The sequence below is a fragment of the Oncorhynchus kisutch genome, linkage group LG25 (genome assembly GCF_002021735.2).
Source record: "Oncorhynchus kisutch isolate 150728-3 linkage group LG25, Okis_V2, whole genome shotgun sequence".
Taxonomy (NCBI): domain Eukaryota; kingdom Metazoa; phylum Chordata; class Actinopteri; order Salmoniformes; family Salmonidae; genus Oncorhynchus; species Oncorhynchus kisutch.
Window position 1 is genome coordinate 18,966,220 of NC_034198.2, and position 16,346 is coordinate 18,982,565.

The window sequence follows — 16,346 nt, forward strand, 5'->3', positions numbered from 1 at the left end:
ACATCCTTGGACATCCCTGATTGGAGTCCACCTGTGGTAAATTCAATTGATTGGACATGATTTGGAAAGGCACACACGTGTCTTTATAAGGTCCCACAGTTGACAGTGCATGTCAGAGCAAAAACCAAGCCACGAAGTCAACGGAATTGTCCGTAGAGCTCTGAGACAGGATTGCGTCGAGGCACAGATCTAGGAAAGGGTACCAAAACATTTCTGCAGCATTGAAGGTCCCCAAGAACACAATGGCCTCCATCATTCTTAAATGGAAGAAGTTTGGAACCACCAAGACTCTTTCTAGAGCTGTCCGCCCGGCCACCTGAGCAATCGGGGAGAAGGGCCTTGGTCAGGGAGGTGACCAAGAACCTGATGGCCACTCTGACACAGCTCTAGAGTTCCTCTGCGAAGAACCTTCCAGAAGGACAACCATCACTGCAGCACTCCACCAATCAGGCCTTATGGTAGAGTGGCCAGGGCTAGGCTGAGGGGGAATGGCCGGCTGTATGGTGAGGGTCCTGGGCTAGGCTGAGGGGGAATGACCTGCTGTATGGTGAGGGTCCTGGGCTAGGCTGAGGGGGAATGGCCGGCTGTATGGTGAGGGTCCTGGGCTAGGCTGAGGGGGAATGGCCGGCTGTATGGTGAGGGTCCTGTGCTAGGCTGAGGGGGAATGGCCGGCTGTCTGGTGAGGGTCCTGGGCTAGGCTGAGGGGGAATGGCCGGCTGTATGGTGAGGGTCCTGGGCTAGGCTGAGGGGGAATGGCCGGCTGTATGGTGAGGGTCCTGGGCTAGGCTGAGGGGGAATGGCAGGCTGTATGGTGAGGGTCCTGGGCTAGGCTGAGGGGGAATGGCAGGCTGTATGGTGAGGGTCCTGGGCTAGGCTGAGGGGGAATGGCCGGCTGTATGGCGAGGGTCCTGGGCTAGGCTGAGGGGGAATGGCCGGCTGTATGGCGAGGGTCCTGGGCTAGGCTGAGGGGGAGGGAAGGCTGTAAAAGAGCGTCTGCATACCACATTTACGACACAGACATAATGAGTCTGGCCACTCTGCCAGACTGAACTACAGTACATGTGCTCTAAACACACACTGTGTTATGAGACTGCCCTGTGCCAGATACTTGTACCAGTTATGGCTCTTTATAGCTCTAAGAGGGGGTGAGAATGGAGGCAGAGGAGAGAGATGCTGCACCAGTTTATGAGGGGCTTGATGTACTGATGCTTATGCTACTGCCCTACGGTCAACACTGAAACATAGATGGTACGGCACTCTCCTGCATGAGACATATGATGCTGGACTACTAAAACCCCTTCTCTGCGTTTTATACAACTCTGTACGAGTTGGCCTCTCTCCACTACTGTACTGCACCAGTGTTATTGTGATAGAATGGCAGGGTGGGGTGGAATTGTTTCATATAGATTCTAGAATCTAGACGATGCCAGTGAGTTCCGTCCGCTCACGCCCACCACATCCAGAGAGAGCAACACAATACTGTTATTATCTCCTCTCCCTCTACCCTGCTCTGTTGTCAGCCTGGCTTCCTGGACAATCACTGTTTTGTTGCTATGCTCCTGCCCTGCCTGCGTCCGAGCCCAGAAATACTGCCTGTTTATTCCTGAATTTACCATTTGTCTGGCTGTAACACAGCCCCGAGAGCATGTGACTAGCTTGTATCACTAGATTCGCTACCAATCATGTGCTGTATTTACAGTGGGCTAGAAAGGAGTGGACACTGGTCCATTTGTTTGACTCAACTGTTGTTGGCCAATGCTCCCTGGGGTATGAACACTTTTTAAGCAGCTGTCTTAAGGATATGAGTATGAGGAACCAACTGTGAATGCATTGTGATTCGGTGCCATTGTGTACTTTTTAGTAGCCTATAAGACTTTATATCCTACCAGTATAGAAACCTTCTTGGCCAGGCCTCCCTTGCAAAACACAATATTAATCTCAGTGGAACTTCTTGATCAGATAAAAGTAAAAATACCTTTTTTTAGCAATTTGTTTGTGTATCTGTTCTTATCCATCGTCTATCTCTTATCTATCTTCTATTTCTTCTCCGATGGCTCTGAAAGTAGCTGAATATAGTATATTAAAGTGCAGTTGGCAGAGCAGAGAGCAGCACCCCGATGCTGTAGGAATGTAGCCTGCCTTCCATTCTGTCTTTCATTCAGAGCGGTGCTTTGATGTGACCTGGTGAAGAGGCTAAAGACCCTCAGCTCCTCTCCTGCTCCAGACCCAGAAGTGCCTCATGGCTGTATGGGCCTGCTGCTGGCTCACTGTATGGCAACTTGGATAAATATTCTGCTAATATTTGGAATGGAGGACTCAAGATTTATGTTCAGAGGACAAGAGGTTCTAGCCTGGTGTCTCGCTCACTGATGTACCATGGCTTTGAATTTTCCGTTAAGGATATATATATATTTTTAACAACGTCTAGTACCCTCTGCTATGATCAGTGTTAATTTAAATCAAATTAACTAGGCAAGTCAGTTAGAACACATTTTTATTTACAATGACAGCCTACCGGGAAACAGTGGGTTAACTCAAATCAAATCAAATTTATTTATATAGCCCTTCGTACATCAGCTGAAATCTCAAAGTGCTGTACAGAAACCCAGCCTAAAACCCCAAACAGCAAGCAATGCAGGTGTAGAAGCACTGCCTTGTTCAGGGGTAGAAAGACAGATTTTTACCTTGTCAGCTCCGGGATTCGATCTCGCAACCTTTCGGTTACTGGCCCTAAGACTTATTATACATTTTCCCACACTGCATTATGTTACAGAGATTAAAGTGTTGCAGAATGAAGAAGCCGTGAAAGGGTTTAGCTGTGTCTCATATCCTCAGTCTATACATCCTAACCAGCCAGTTAACTTGCAGAGGACCAAACACGACTGTGAGTTGGGCTGCCTGCTGGGTTATATGCAGCCTATGAACTTTTAAACTGAACCTTCAGTTGAACCTCATCACTCTCTCTGTTTGGCGGGATCCACCCTGACACTTCTCATCTTTTCATTCCCTCGCCCTCTTTCATGATCTCTCTTACTCCTCTCTCTCGCTCTCTTTCTCTCTCGCTCGCTCTCACTTTCTCTCTCTCTCTCGCTCTGTAAAGCCTGTGTGGTCTTAACTCTTGATGTGAGTGGTACTTACCTCCTACAGGATGTGGTCCTCTCACCCCTACCCTTCTTTGTACTATTACACCCCCCCCCCGCAAACTCTATCTGTCTCCTAGTACTACGTAGTGTCATACAGTGATAGTGTGGTTTCTCTGTGGTCTGACTGGTGTGTTATCTCTCTTCTCAGTACTCTAGGGGAAGCCTGGGCGCAGCTGAAGAAGAGTTTGGCTGAAGAGGCTGAGGTTCACCTCAAGTTCTCCTCTAAGGTACTGTATTACAGTGGACCGCATTCTTTACACAAAGAAACCACTTCACATTTTGGGAATTATTTTCCACGTGACTTCAATTCACAGTACAGTCTATTTAACATTGTGTCCCATGGTTTTGTAACACTTAATTGAGGCCTATTTACTCTCTGGCCCCTTGCTGCGAAATACACATGTATAATTGGTTTGTCTTGGGAGCGAGAGCGCGGGGGTGGGGGGGGGGTGGTATTGTGTGTGTGTGTGTGTGTGTGTGTGTGTGAGAGAAAGAGAGGTTCCAGCCAGGAGCCCAGCTGGACTGAGTGGAGGAAACAACGTCAGTGTTTCAATTCTCTGGAGACAGACAGGCACACACAGATGTGCTGTATTTAGTACAGCTTGAGGTTTAGGGGGGAGTATGAGAGATGGAAGCAAAGAGTGAGAGAATGAGCAGAGTTATCTAGGAAAGGTGGGGGAGAGAGAATGAGCACAGAGTATTATCTAGGAAAGGTGGGGGAGAGAGAATGAGCACAGAGTATTATCTAGGAAAGGTGGGGGAGAGAGAATGAGCACAGAGTATTATCTAGGAAAGGTGGGAGAGAGAGAATGAGCAGAGAGTATTATCTAGGAAAGGTGGGGGAGAGAGAATGAGCAGAGAGTATTATCTAGGAAAGGTGGGGGAGAGAGAATGAGCAGAGAGTATTATCTAGGAAAGGTGGGGGAGAGAGAATGAGCAGAGTATTATCTAGGAAAGGTGTGGGAGAGAGAATGAGCAGAGTATTATCTAGGAAAGGTGGGCGAGAGAGAATGAGCAGAGTATTATCTAGGAAAGGTGGGGGAGAGAGAATGAGCAGAGAGTATTATCTAGGAAAGGTGGGGGAGAGAGAATGAGCAGAGAGTATTATCTAGGAAAGGTGGGGGAGAGAGAATGAGCAGAGAGTATTATCTAGGAAAGGTGGGGGAGAGAGAATGAGCAGAGAGTATTATCTAGGAAAGGTGGGAGAGAGAATGAGCACAGAGTATTATCTAGGAAAGGTGGGAGAGAGAGAATGAGCAGAGTATTATCTAGGAAAGGTGGGGGAGAGAGAATGAGCACAGAGTATTATCTAGGAAAGGTGGGAGAGAGAATGAGCACAGAGTATTATCTAGGAAAGGTGGGAGAGAGAGAATGAGCAGAGTATTATCTAGGAAAGGTGGGGGAGAGAGAATGAGCACAGAGTATTATCTAGGAAAGGTGGGAGAGAGAATGAGCAGAGTATTATCTAGGAAAGGTGGGGGAGAGAGAATGAGCAGAGAGTATTATCTAGGAAAGGTGGGGGAGAGAGAATGAGCAGAGTATTATCTAGGAAAGGTGGGGGAGAGAGAATGAGCACAGAGTATTATCTAGGAAAGGTGGGGGAGAGAGAATGAGCACAGAGTATTATCTAGGAAAGGTGGGAGAGAGAGAATGAGCAGAGTATTATCTAGGAAAGGTGGGGGAGAGAGTGAGCAGATTTGAATACATTCTTCATGCACCTCCTATCTCTTCAATAGCTATTTATTATCCTTAAATCTGTGTCCTATTTCAATCAGGTTTCTGCAGTAATTGAATAATGTTTCCTCTTGCATTGTGCTTTTCATAATTTACTGATTTGCCCATATAATTTCTATAAACTGTTTATGGGTAGGAAGGAGTCTGTCTCCCAACCGTAAATAATCTCCTGGTCCTAAGCAGACACTCTTCAGGAGAATCAAAGCAGCTCACAAATCAAACTCTACATTGACCTACTTTTATATTTTAGAGACACATTTGTGACTGTAAATCATTGACAGCTCTGTCAGATAAGCAGGTTTTATGGGTAAAAGAGGCTTTTGTAAATAGCTGTCCCTTAGCCACTAAGGATATGAGATACAGGCGTAGACAAAAACAACACAACTGTCAACACAATATATCATTATTATAGGAGAGGCCATGGGCCAGCTGTTTTTACTAACCACATGAGTTAAACAGGAAAAAAACCCAGGTAATATTATAGGCCTTCCTAACAGTTGTCTCCAATGAGGTCTGCATTTCTTGTTTTTGAACTCGTTCAGCTCCAGAGCGAGGTGGAGAAGCCTCTGTTGACTTTCAGAGATAATTTTAAGAAGGACATGAAGCGGTTCGACCATCACGTGGCAGAACTACGGAAACATCTGGTCGGACGGCACACAGCCGTGGAGAAGGTACGCATCCTGACGTAACAAGACGCAACAAATGCATACACATGCAGGCACACACACACAAACACACACACACACACACACAAACACACAAAAATCTATGTTTACATTTTTTGTTATTTAGCAGACGGTCTTATGCAGAGCTACTTACATTAGTTATACAAAGGTTGACGCAATAATAACCGTCCTTGCACTTTGCAGCTGTAGAATTTCAGGAATCTTCTCACATGAGATTAAAATTCCACAACTTGTCCCTAAGTAGAGGACCGTTTCCTGTCAACACACACACACACACACAACCTCTTTGTGCTTCTATAAATAATGATTGGACCGATCCCTTCACCTACCATAGACTTGTCAACTCCTCGCCATCAGCCATTTAGACATTCATAATGCATGGCTAATAGCAAGTAGTAGGAGGCAACCCTGTCCCTGGAGTGCTGCAGGTACTGCAATATTTTGTTCCAAGAAGGCAATGAGGTCCAACTGAGCTAAATTCAACACACCTGGTCTTCCAGGTTGGTTAAATCAAAAACATGAAGTGCCTGCAGCCCTCCAGAACCAGGGTTCCCTACACCTGGCCTACTGAAATACCCTCCGGTATGTCCCCTTTGGCTTTCTTAACATCTTATAACAAAGTTATGACAACCTTTTATAACATCTGAATGCATCTCTAGGCTTGTAAAGCTCTAGCGGACAGACAGAAGGACCTGGAGGTGAAGAGTCAGCAGCTATAAGCGTTCATAACAGCTTTTAAAACATAATATATCTCTCTAGGCCCGTAAGGCTCTAGCGGACAGACAGAAGGACCTGGAGGTGAAAACTCAGCAGATGGAGATCAAACTAAGCAACAAGATCGAGGAGGACATCAAGAAGGCCCGGCGGAAGTCCACACAAGCAGGTCAGAGTCCAGGTCAAAGGTCAAACCAGAGGTCATGAGTCACTGTGGGGTTAGCCAGTGGGGTCAAAGACTCGCATGTTTGTTATAACTGATAGGGGTGTCATTAATTACGTCCCCATCTGAGTGTAAGTATTTTATCTGCACAGATTACAGGTTCTTATAGTACAAATCTGACCAAGTGAGACTAAGATGTAGCTAGCTAACACCTAACTTTAAACAAGAAAGTTGTTTACGACTTGCTAAACAGACACTCTAAACTATATACAAACAGTCGTCATGACTGTGCTGTCAGTGTTCTGTCCAATGGCATGTTGCCGTGGATACCGAGTACACATGCAGACTAGCATATATAGCAATAAACCAGGAGAAAAGGAACGTTCCTGTAAGAACGCTCTTGAAGCTGGCAATGAAACAAAGGTGTCTTGAGGCTTAATCTCATCCCTCTCAGGTGCCTCCTTTTTGACGATCACATGGACATGGCACTGCAAACCATGTGGTTTAATCTATCTGTACAGTAGACATTTAACTGTGTTTGAGTCACCGGTTTATCAGCAGTTTCACTGAGACTGGGGGGGTCTGTGGAATGACATGGAGAACAGCAACAGTGTAGTGCATCTCTAGGCCTGTAGACAGGCGTGGGTGTGGTGGGTTATCTCTCTCCATGCTTCCCTCTGGAGGCTAACCTACTGGCAGTGAGTGGGGGAGGGAGGGAGGGAGAATGCTGTAGACAAAATGTATTTTTAAGGTTAGAGATTTGGAAAAGTAACTGTTGAGAATAAACAGATGACCTCATCCGGAGAGTGACATCATGGCTGGACCATACACTCACATTATGGCTCGCCAGATACACTCACATCATGGCTCGCCAGATACTCACAGTGAGAGGTGGATGAACACACACACATACACTCGCACAAACTTGCTAACACATGCACACACACACGCACTCACACACCACACACACTCACACCTCCTCTTTGCTTGCGTAGTCTGTGTGAAAAGCAGCAGCAGTTGTTTGTGACGATGGTGGTGGTGTGTGTGCCAGCTATGACAGTCGTGTGAAGGAGACAGAGAGAGCGAGAGAGAGAGCGCACCAACACACACCACAGCGCATCTGCTTAGCCTTTAGCAAGGCTACATTCTCAGTCCCAGTCCTAATAAAATACCAAACAAAACACTATATAAGACTCAAATCGCATACAGATCCATTTATAGTAGGTTGTTCTGCAACGTGAGCCTTGGTTATTTTTTTTTTTTTTTTGTCGGCGCTAAGTTTGAAGGAGAAGACTTTCTCCTGTAAGTTAATATTTAGACTGGGGCTCTCAGTCTGGAGAACTTATTGAACATGCATCATAAACCCAGACGAGAGAAAGGTGCCAGCCCCAGTGTCCAAAGTATAGATGGGTTTGTCTTAACATCCTTTGTGTCTCTACCAGGAGATGACCTGATGCGCTGTGTCGACCTTTACAACCAGTCCCAGTCCAAATGGTTTGAGGAGATGGTGACCACAAGCTTGGTAAGACTCATCTGTCGTTCATATTGTCCTTTGTATTTCCTCCTTTTAATAAAAGTGACTCGGGGTGTAAACTCATTGCTTTGGTAGCCTGGGTGCTAGTCTGTTTCTACTCCAGCCATCTTCAAAAACGGTGAGGCGTTGGTTTTAACGACATAAAGGAGGAATCATGTCGTCTAAAACCCCGTTCCCTTCAATCCATTCTGTCCATCAGGAGTTGGAGAGGCTGGAGGTAGAGAGGGTGGAGATGATACGACAGCATCTGTGTCAGTACACCACCTTGCGGCATGAGACGGACATGTTTAACCAGAGTGTAAGTCAAGCGCCACCTCGTAGTACCTCTAGAGGGCACTAAATGCCTTGTTTCCCCCCCACAAACACACATACATACACACACACACACACACACACACACACACACACACACACACACACACAGGGTATTGATTGTTTTTCCACCTGTCCCTGCAGACGATGGAGCCAGTGGATCAGCTGTTACAGAGTGTGGACCCAGCTAAAGACCGAGAGCTCTGGGTCCAGGAGCACAAGACAGGAGACATCAGGCCTGTGGACATTGAGATATAACACACACATGTGGATCCACAAGCCTAAATCTTTACTAGGGCTTCAAGACCTTAGCCCACCTTACTAAAGTCAACTTTGTGATATTATGGACATCCTGAGAAATGAGAATAGGTCATTAGAGAGAGGTTTAATGGCATGATTCACAATGTCAACTCATTCTACTAAAAAGAAGTGATTCTGAAAGTGAATGACAGCAGTGTACCACCAGACAGTATTCTTGATGCCCTTGAGTATTCTATATGTATGGTAGACAGACAGTGTTCATTATGCCCTAGACCTTGAGGACTACTATAGGGAAGACAGGTGTATATGGGCCAAACTCAAGTGGGGGGAATGTATTACCAACATAAACAAACGGAATGGCTATTTTGACCTGTACATAATCTATGGTCTACAGTACAAGCCTGTGGGACTGAGGCTGTGTGAACTTTATCCCCTTCCTTAAAATAACCCCAAACAAATTCTGTAAATTGTTGGCCAACTGAAATACTGACGCAAAGGTTAATTATGAAATGTAACGGCTACTGCTGCTTTTGTGTAATAACCGTCCATCAAATGCATTCCAATTTATAGATTATATCTTATCTGCGCCACTACATCGAAACTATAAAGTGAGGTGAACAAAAGGTTTTTAAGGTGAATATTGATTCCGCAAACCTATATGAAATGGGTAGTTTGGAAGAGGGATTGACACACATGTAACAATCTACAACGTTTTGTGATGTTTTCCTTACTGTTGAATTGATCAACATTTGAATTCTAGTCTATAAGGGGGGCAGTACAACTGGGATGCTGTTACAAGGGAATGTGCTTTAGCTTTTTGTAAATACAAGATGAATATAATGGGGTGTCGAAGTAAACCATCTAAAGAATGAAGGATGTAAAATAGTGGAATCGGCAGCAAAACAGATGAGATATATATATATATATATATATATATATATACACACATTACACAGGAGTGATGGTACAAATAATATATTAAACTGATATTACACAACGATTATTTTTCTACTAAATGAAATGACGACAACGTTGTTTCAGAGACAAGCTAACTGGATATAGATCCTCAACTGAAGATGAAATGGTTACAGTATATCACGATCCCGTTTCTCTCCCGTGAGTATTACGTACATGTTACTACTGTTCCGTGCAGACGCATACATGTTGTACAGACTTTTCCATTATTGTTTGTTTGGTGCAACAAGAACCGTGAACATCCCAAGGATTCTGAATATGGACATAACTGCTGAATGTTTGGCATTTTAATGTTTCTGCATTGATATGATAAATATATAGATATACAGCTTATGTTACATCTATCTCTGGTTGTTCCTTTCTGCTGTTTTTTTATTTTCCAATATAACCAGGTGATTTTTTTTTTTAGGTGTTTTGTGTTTCTGGCAAATTATTTTGAGGGTAGAAGAAGACATTTCAGGGATGAATAAAAAGGGTTTATTTCTTAACACATTTTCACATTCAACAATAAAATGCTTTGGACAAGTAATGTAAAAATGCTTTGGCAGCGATGTATATGTCTGCACATTATAATAATGGTCAACTTTGATATTCCATCCTCGTCAAATCTTACGTCCGAAATTCTGGGAACAGTTTATTTGGATAGTCCGTCTGTAGATGCTCTACAGACGGTCGTACTATCAACAAACGTTCTGTTGATAAGCAATTACTTGCTAAGGTTACGGTTAGGTTTAGAATAAGGGTTAAGGTTAGTTAGTTAGTAGATGGTTTGTTGAAATGTTACTGATTTAGTCTGGGGCATCTACAGATGGACTATCCAAATAAAGTGTTACTGAAATTCTTACTCGACATGCAAGCGTGTATAACCTCAGATGCCAGTGGAAGACATGCGATACAAATGCAGATTTCAGGTAAGGATATTGCCCCCTAGTTGCAAAAGGTCATGCACATCACTGCTATATAACTTTACTTGATCAAACTCTTTGGATGAGCAAGTAGAATGAGAGTCAAGTGAACAAACTTTCTTATGACTTCTCTATGTCGGTCTTTAAACTGTCTATCGATGTCTTTATAACCAAGCATCAAATTATTTTTATTTTTTTTAATGTACAGAACATTTGATCTGGAGAATATAAACGTGATGAAGTTTTTAAGAAGTGGTTTTCGTTATCAGTATTATGAACTGAATCACAAATACCTAGGATGGATTAAATCATACAAAGGAAATCAACTGGACAACAATCTCATTAACATTAGCATTGTTGATATACAGTTGAAGTCGGAAGTTTACATACACCTAGGTTGGAGTCATTAAAACTTGTTTTTCAACCACTCCACAAATGTCTTGTTACAAACTAAATCAAATCAAATCAAATTTATTTATATAGCCCTTCGTACATCAGCTGATCTCTCAAAGTGCTGTACAGAAACCCAGCCTAAAACCCCAAACAGCAAGCAATGCAGGTGTAGAAGCAAACTATAGTTTTGTCAAGTCAGTTAGGACATCTAACTTTGTGCATGACACAAGTCATTTTTCCAACAATTGTTTACAGACAGATTAATTCACTGTATCACAATCCCAGTGGTCAGAAGTTTACATACACTAAGTTGACTGTGCTTTTAAACAGCTAAAGCCATGACGGAAAATTGTGTCATGGCTTTAGAAGCTTCTGATAGGCTAATTGACATTTTAATCAAATGGAGGTGTACCTGTGGATGTATTTCAAGGCCTACCTTCAAACTCGGTGCCTCTTTGCTTGACATCATGGGAAAATCAAAAGAAATCAGTCAAGACCTCAGGGAAAATAAATTGTAGACCTCCACAAGACTGGTTCATCCTTGGAAGCAATTTCCAAATGCCTGAAGATGCCACGTTCATCTGTACAAACAATAGTACGCAAGTATAAACACCATGGGACCACGCAGCCGTCATACCGCTTAGGAAGGAGACGCGTTCTGTCTCCTAGAGATGAACGTACTTTGGTGCATATCATTCCCAGAACAACAGCAAAGGACCTTGTGAAGATGCTGGAGGAAACCGGTACAAAAGTATCTCTATCCACAGTAAAACGAGTCCTATATCGACATAACCTGAACGGCCATTCAGCAAGGAAGAAGCCACTGCTCCAAAACTGCCATAAAAAAAAGCCAGGCTATGGTTTGCAACTGCACATGGAGACAAAGATGGTACTTTTTGGAGAAATGTCCTCTGGTCTGATGAAAGAAAAATAGAACTGTTTGGCCATAATGACCATTGTTATGTTTTGAGGAAAAAGGGGAACGCTTGCAAGCCGAGGAACACCATCCAAACCGTGATGCACGGGGGTGGCAGCATCATGTTGTGGGGGTGCTTTGCTCCAGGAGGGACTGGGGCACTTGATGGCATCATGAGGAAAGAAAATTATGTGGATATATTGAAGCAACATCTCAAGACATCAGTCAGGAAGTTAAAACTTGGTTGCAAATTGGTCTTCCAATTGGACAATGACCCCAAGCATACTTCCAAAGTTGTGGCAAAATGGCTTAAGGACAACAAAGTCAAGGTATTGGAGTGGCCATCACAAAGCTCTGACCTCAATCTTATAGAAAATTTGTGGGCAGAACTGACAAAGTGTGTGCGAGCAAGGAGGCCTACAAACCTGACTCCGTTACTCCAGCTCTGTCAGGAGGAATGGGCCAAATTTCACCCAACTTATTATGGGAAGCTTGTGGAAGGCTACCCAAAACAGTTAAACTGTTGAAAGGCAATGCTACCAAATAGTAATGGAGTGTATGCCAACTTCTGACCCACTGGGAATGTGATGAAAGAAATTAAAGCTGAAATAAATATTTCTCTCTGCTATTATTCTGACATTTCACATTCTTAAAATAAAGGGGTGATCCTAACTAACCTAAAACAGATGATTTTTACTAGGATTAAATGTTAGGAATTGTGAAAAACAGTTTTTAAATGTATTTGGCTGAGGTGTATGTAAACTTCCGACATCAACTGTATGTATTGTATACCACAAAAAAATATTGCTTTGAAATGTCTGACACTGCATGTATGCAGGGAAATTGGTTTGGATTTAAAAGTAAAAACATACAAACGTAGGATCTTAATTTGAGAATTGTCCTGCACAGCAGGAAACACAAACTTGTAGTTTTTGAATTTTAAAAAGTCTTCTAAAGTTTTAGTTTCCACTTTGAAATGTCAGACTTAATTTGCCCAAATGAAAAATGTATCAACCCCTTCAAAAATGTCCATGAATTATAATGCACGTTTCCTGCTACAGCAAACTGTCTCAAATTAAGATCCTACATATGTAAGACAGTACATGTTTCTTTGCTCTGGAATGTTTGGTACATCCAACTGACTCCCTCCCTAGGTGCTAGTCTATCATGAGTTTCTTCAGGGAGTTGAGATAAGCTGGGATGAGGGAGCTGACTGAGTCATTGTCGTCGTTGATGATCTTCTCACTTCTACCCTCTGACCCCACGGAACTGGGTGACCTCACAATCCCCCCGGGGTACGGAGTGCTGTAACCCTGGAAACATGCAAGAGGACGAAACATCAGATCAGCGTTAAGATGACTTACTTGACTAACAACAACTCAACACAATACATAGAATTTCTTTACATTTAAAGCACAGTTTCAGTACAGACAACATTAATGATGATTTGACTATCTTCAATTAAAGTTAATGTGGTAAGGTTGTCGGACTTACAGACGAGTATCCCTTGCTGAAGCTACCGCGGTTCTTGGTCCTGATCTTGGTGAGGGCTGACTCAGCGATGTCTGCCCTTTCTTCAGCATCATCCAACTCATGTACAGTCTTCCTGTACTTAGCGAGGTTCATGTTGGCCTGCTCCTCCTGTAGGAAAGGTGCAAGTCATGTTGTAAAGACAACATATGGAGTCTAGAGAATGGAATGAGAGAGACTGAGAGAAAACGAGAGGATGGGAAAAGGGAGAAGGAGCAAGAGAAACGGATGGACAGACAGGCAAACAGACAGACGAGCCTTACAGTCTCCTCTACTTGTCTCTTGTAGGCCTTCATCTTGTTCTGGAGTCTCTCCACAAGTTCCTGCATGCGGTGTTGGTTCTTCTGGTCCTCCTCGGACTGGAACAGCAGCTCCTTCAGACGACGCTCGTTCTTACGCAGCGTCTTCACCGTCTCAGCGTGACGCTTCTGCTCCGAGTCCAGCTCCAACTCCAGCTCCTTTACCTAGAGCCAGACACATGGTCAGTCTAGGAAAATATAAATGTTGATGCCCATCTTTCCCTGTAAACCTGAAACACTGGGCAATGCGACAGAAACAACCATTTCAACGTTTAGGACCAGTGTTTGAGCATATGTGAGTGTGTGTGCGTTTACCTTGCCCTCCAGTTTCTGGATGATCTTCTTGCCTCCTTTGAGGGCCATCTGCTCAGCCTCGTCCAGCCTGGTGCCCATGTCCTTTAACTGGGCCTCCAGACCCTTCTTCACCCGCTCCATGTGCAGGGTGTGGTCCTGCTCTAACCTCAGTTCCTCTGACACACGTGCTCCCTGGAGAGAAGGGACATCAATTTCTATACTACTGGTTCTCAAAGACAGGCATACATACAGTACATTTGTATTGTATTGATACTTTGAGAAATACATTTTTATTAAAAAAAATATATTTATAAATAATGTTCTATTGACAAGTCAATTAAAATAAATTTTCCTAATGATCAAAAATCCGGTATTGTCCTACCTCACAGTTGGCCTTCTTGATCTTGTCATTGGCTCCTCTCAGTTCGTTCTGCAGCTCCTCATGCTCCTGCTGCAGTGCCTGCAAATCCACATCCAGTTTCCTCCTACCACTCAGTGCTGACTGGAACTACAGCAGGAAATAAAACCACCATGAACTTGACAACATGAGGTTAGCATGGGAGAGGATTGATTCATGTACCGGCTGAAGTTCTGTTGTTCATTGTTTATTCAGTGAGAAACTGAGCACTTTTAACCTAATGTCCATAATGTAACTAAGCCAGTTTAATTTGATTTATTATTGATAAAACACTGAACAGAAGGTGTTGCAATCTGTACTCTACCTGGTTGTTGAGGTCGTTGTACTTCTCGTTGGTCTCTGTAAGCTCAATCTCTAAGGTTTTGCGTTGTCTGTCAGCATTCTCTAGCGCACCACGTGTCTCCTCTCCCTCGCTCACCAGCAGGAGGCAGCGTCGCTCCAACACGATCTGCTCCTCCCTCCGCTCCTCCTGCCCACGCACCTCCTCCTCCAATTGGCCCTGCAGTTCCTAAGAAAGTAAAGGAGAGAAGAGGTCAATCCACTAATAAATCAATCACATTCTGTATGCAGCTCCTTTCAGAGGGTGGGAAGAGGAGAGAAAAGGAGGTAGAGAGAGGGAAACGCTGAAGAAAGAGTCGGGCAAGCAGAGGAGACTGGGTAAAGGAAGGAGCAAGGGAAGAAAGGGGATGAGGAGGACGAGAGGGAGAGAAGTGATGGAGGTGTAGAATCTCACCTTGATCTGCTGCTGCATCTTCTTTGTGTTCTTGGTGAGCTCTATGTTGTTCTTGGTGAACAGGTCCACCTGTAGTTCCAGCTCATTTAGGTCAGACTCCAGCTTCTTCTTCACCCTCAACCCCTCACCACGACCTTTGACCTCCACATCCAGACTGGCCTGAAGGGACTCCAGCGCCCTCTGGTGGCTCTTCCTGGAAGGGGAGGAGAGAGGGAGAGAGGAGGGGGTTATCAATAGAGCAATCAGCTGAAGAAGCAGAGCCGGATTACGGAACGGGTAGGGGGGATTGCCCCCTGGAGGTTGGGGCCTCGCTAGATAGCATATGAACATGCCATATGCAATGGCAAAATGTGTAGAATAGCATTATAAAACTTCACATTTTTCTCTCTTCCCAATGGCAAAATATGTTGCAATGCAGGAAGTTAGCCATTTTCCCCAAAAGCTAAAACAATTCCTTAAAATAAATCCCTTTCAGTTGAAAAGAAAGACAAAGGGCAGAGGGGAAAAACACTTTTCTTAAATGAAAATGCAGCTCTATGGACAGTGGGTACCTTACCTTGCTGCCTCAAACTCCTCCTCTTTCTCCTGGAGTCTCCTCTCCATGTCTCCTTTAGCCTGGGACAGTTCCAGATGCAGACGCAGCACCTTGGTCTCCTCAGCCTGGAGAGGGGGAGGGCGGAGCAAGCGGTCGGGCGGGCGGGCGGGTGGGTGAGCGACGGAAAGAAAAGCAGAGAGAGGTGGGTGAATCAACCATCTATGCTGAGTAGCCAGGGGGCTCCTGTCTAGTAAGATTCCAGTCCCTGGAGGGCCAGGCTGATTTATAGGAGCAGATAGCTGATGGTGTAGTGTTATCAGTGGCTGTGATCTGTCTGCTCTCGGCCTGCATGAATGGCCAATACTAATTGAAACATGTTGTCTGGGGGCCTTTTCTCCCCACTCACTGTCAGATCTGCCACACTGTTTCACCTCCACACCCCAGTCTTACATTGTGTATGACGTACGCTGAGGAGAATTTAACTCTTATGTAAACAGAGATCAAATAATATTGAATGTGACAATGATCTAAGAGAACACATTTAAATGCATATTAAGTAATAGTTGTGGAATGATTGGTGTAGACTTATTTTATTCTACCCAATATGGCCACCTCCTACTGTAACCTCCATACCTCTAAGGCAGCTTCAGACTCTTCCAATGAGGCCTGCAGCTCCTCCTTCTCCATCTCTATCTTCTTCTTTGTCTTCTGCAGCTCGTGGACGCTCTTGCCTCCATCCGAGAGCTGGTCAGTCAGGTCAACTATCTCCTCTGAGTTAACGACAGAAGAGTTGCACTCAGT

General features: G+C 44.2%; 2 protein-coding genes across 5 annotated transcripts in view; one reads left to right on the forward strand and one right to left on the reverse strand.

Annotated features, from left to right (window-relative positions):
- Positions 1 to 10,062, forward strand: part of gas7b (growth arrest-specific 7b) — a 55,364-nt gene extending 45,302 nt beyond the window's left edge. Inside the window, exons 9-14 of one of the 2 annotated variants that reach the window (XM_020460741.2) lie at positions 3,292 to 3,370; positions 5,420 to 5,548; positions 6,323 to 6,446; positions 7,883 to 7,962; positions 8,174 to 8,272; positions 8,431 to 10,062. In XM_020460741.2, coding sequence (XP_020316330.1) covers positions 3,292 to 3,370; positions 5,420 to 5,548; positions 6,323 to 6,446; positions 7,883 to 7,962; positions 8,174 to 8,272; positions 8,431 to 8,544 — 625 coding nt within the window. In that variant the 3' untranslated portion in view covers positions 8,545 to 10,062. The remainder of the gene's footprint in view (positions 1 to 3,291; positions 3,371 to 5,419; positions 5,549 to 6,322; positions 6,447 to 7,882; positions 7,963 to 8,173; positions 8,273 to 8,430) is intronic. The other variant, XM_020460743.2, reaches the window with a different exon arrangement.
- Positions 10,063 to 12,760: 2,698 nt separating this feature from the next.
- Positions 12,761 to 16,346, reverse strand: part of LOC109870412 (myosin-16) — a 47,161-nt gene continuing 43,575 nt past the window's right edge. For all 3 annotated transcript variants that reach the window (XM_020460916.2, XM_020460914.2, XM_020460915.2), the window contains 9 exons: positions 16,179 to 16,315; positions 15,567 to 15,670; positions 15,011 to 15,203; positions 14,582 to 14,785; positions 14,242 to 14,367; positions 13,881 to 14,051; positions 13,530 to 13,730; positions 13,231 to 13,377; positions 12,761 to 13,049 (listed from right to left, as the gene is read on the reverse strand). In XM_020460916.2, the coding sequence (XP_020316505.1) occupies positions 12,894 to 13,049; positions 13,231 to 13,377; positions 13,530 to 13,730; positions 13,881 to 14,051; positions 14,242 to 14,367; positions 14,582 to 14,785; positions 15,011 to 15,203; positions 15,567 to 15,670; positions 16,179 to 16,315 (1,439 nt within the window). In that variant the 3' untranslated portion in view covers positions 12,761 to 12,893. The remainder of the gene's footprint in view (positions 13,050 to 13,230; positions 13,378 to 13,529; positions 13,731 to 13,880; positions 14,052 to 14,241; positions 14,368 to 14,581; positions 14,786 to 15,010; positions 15,204 to 15,566; positions 15,671 to 16,178; positions 16,316 to 16,346) is intronic.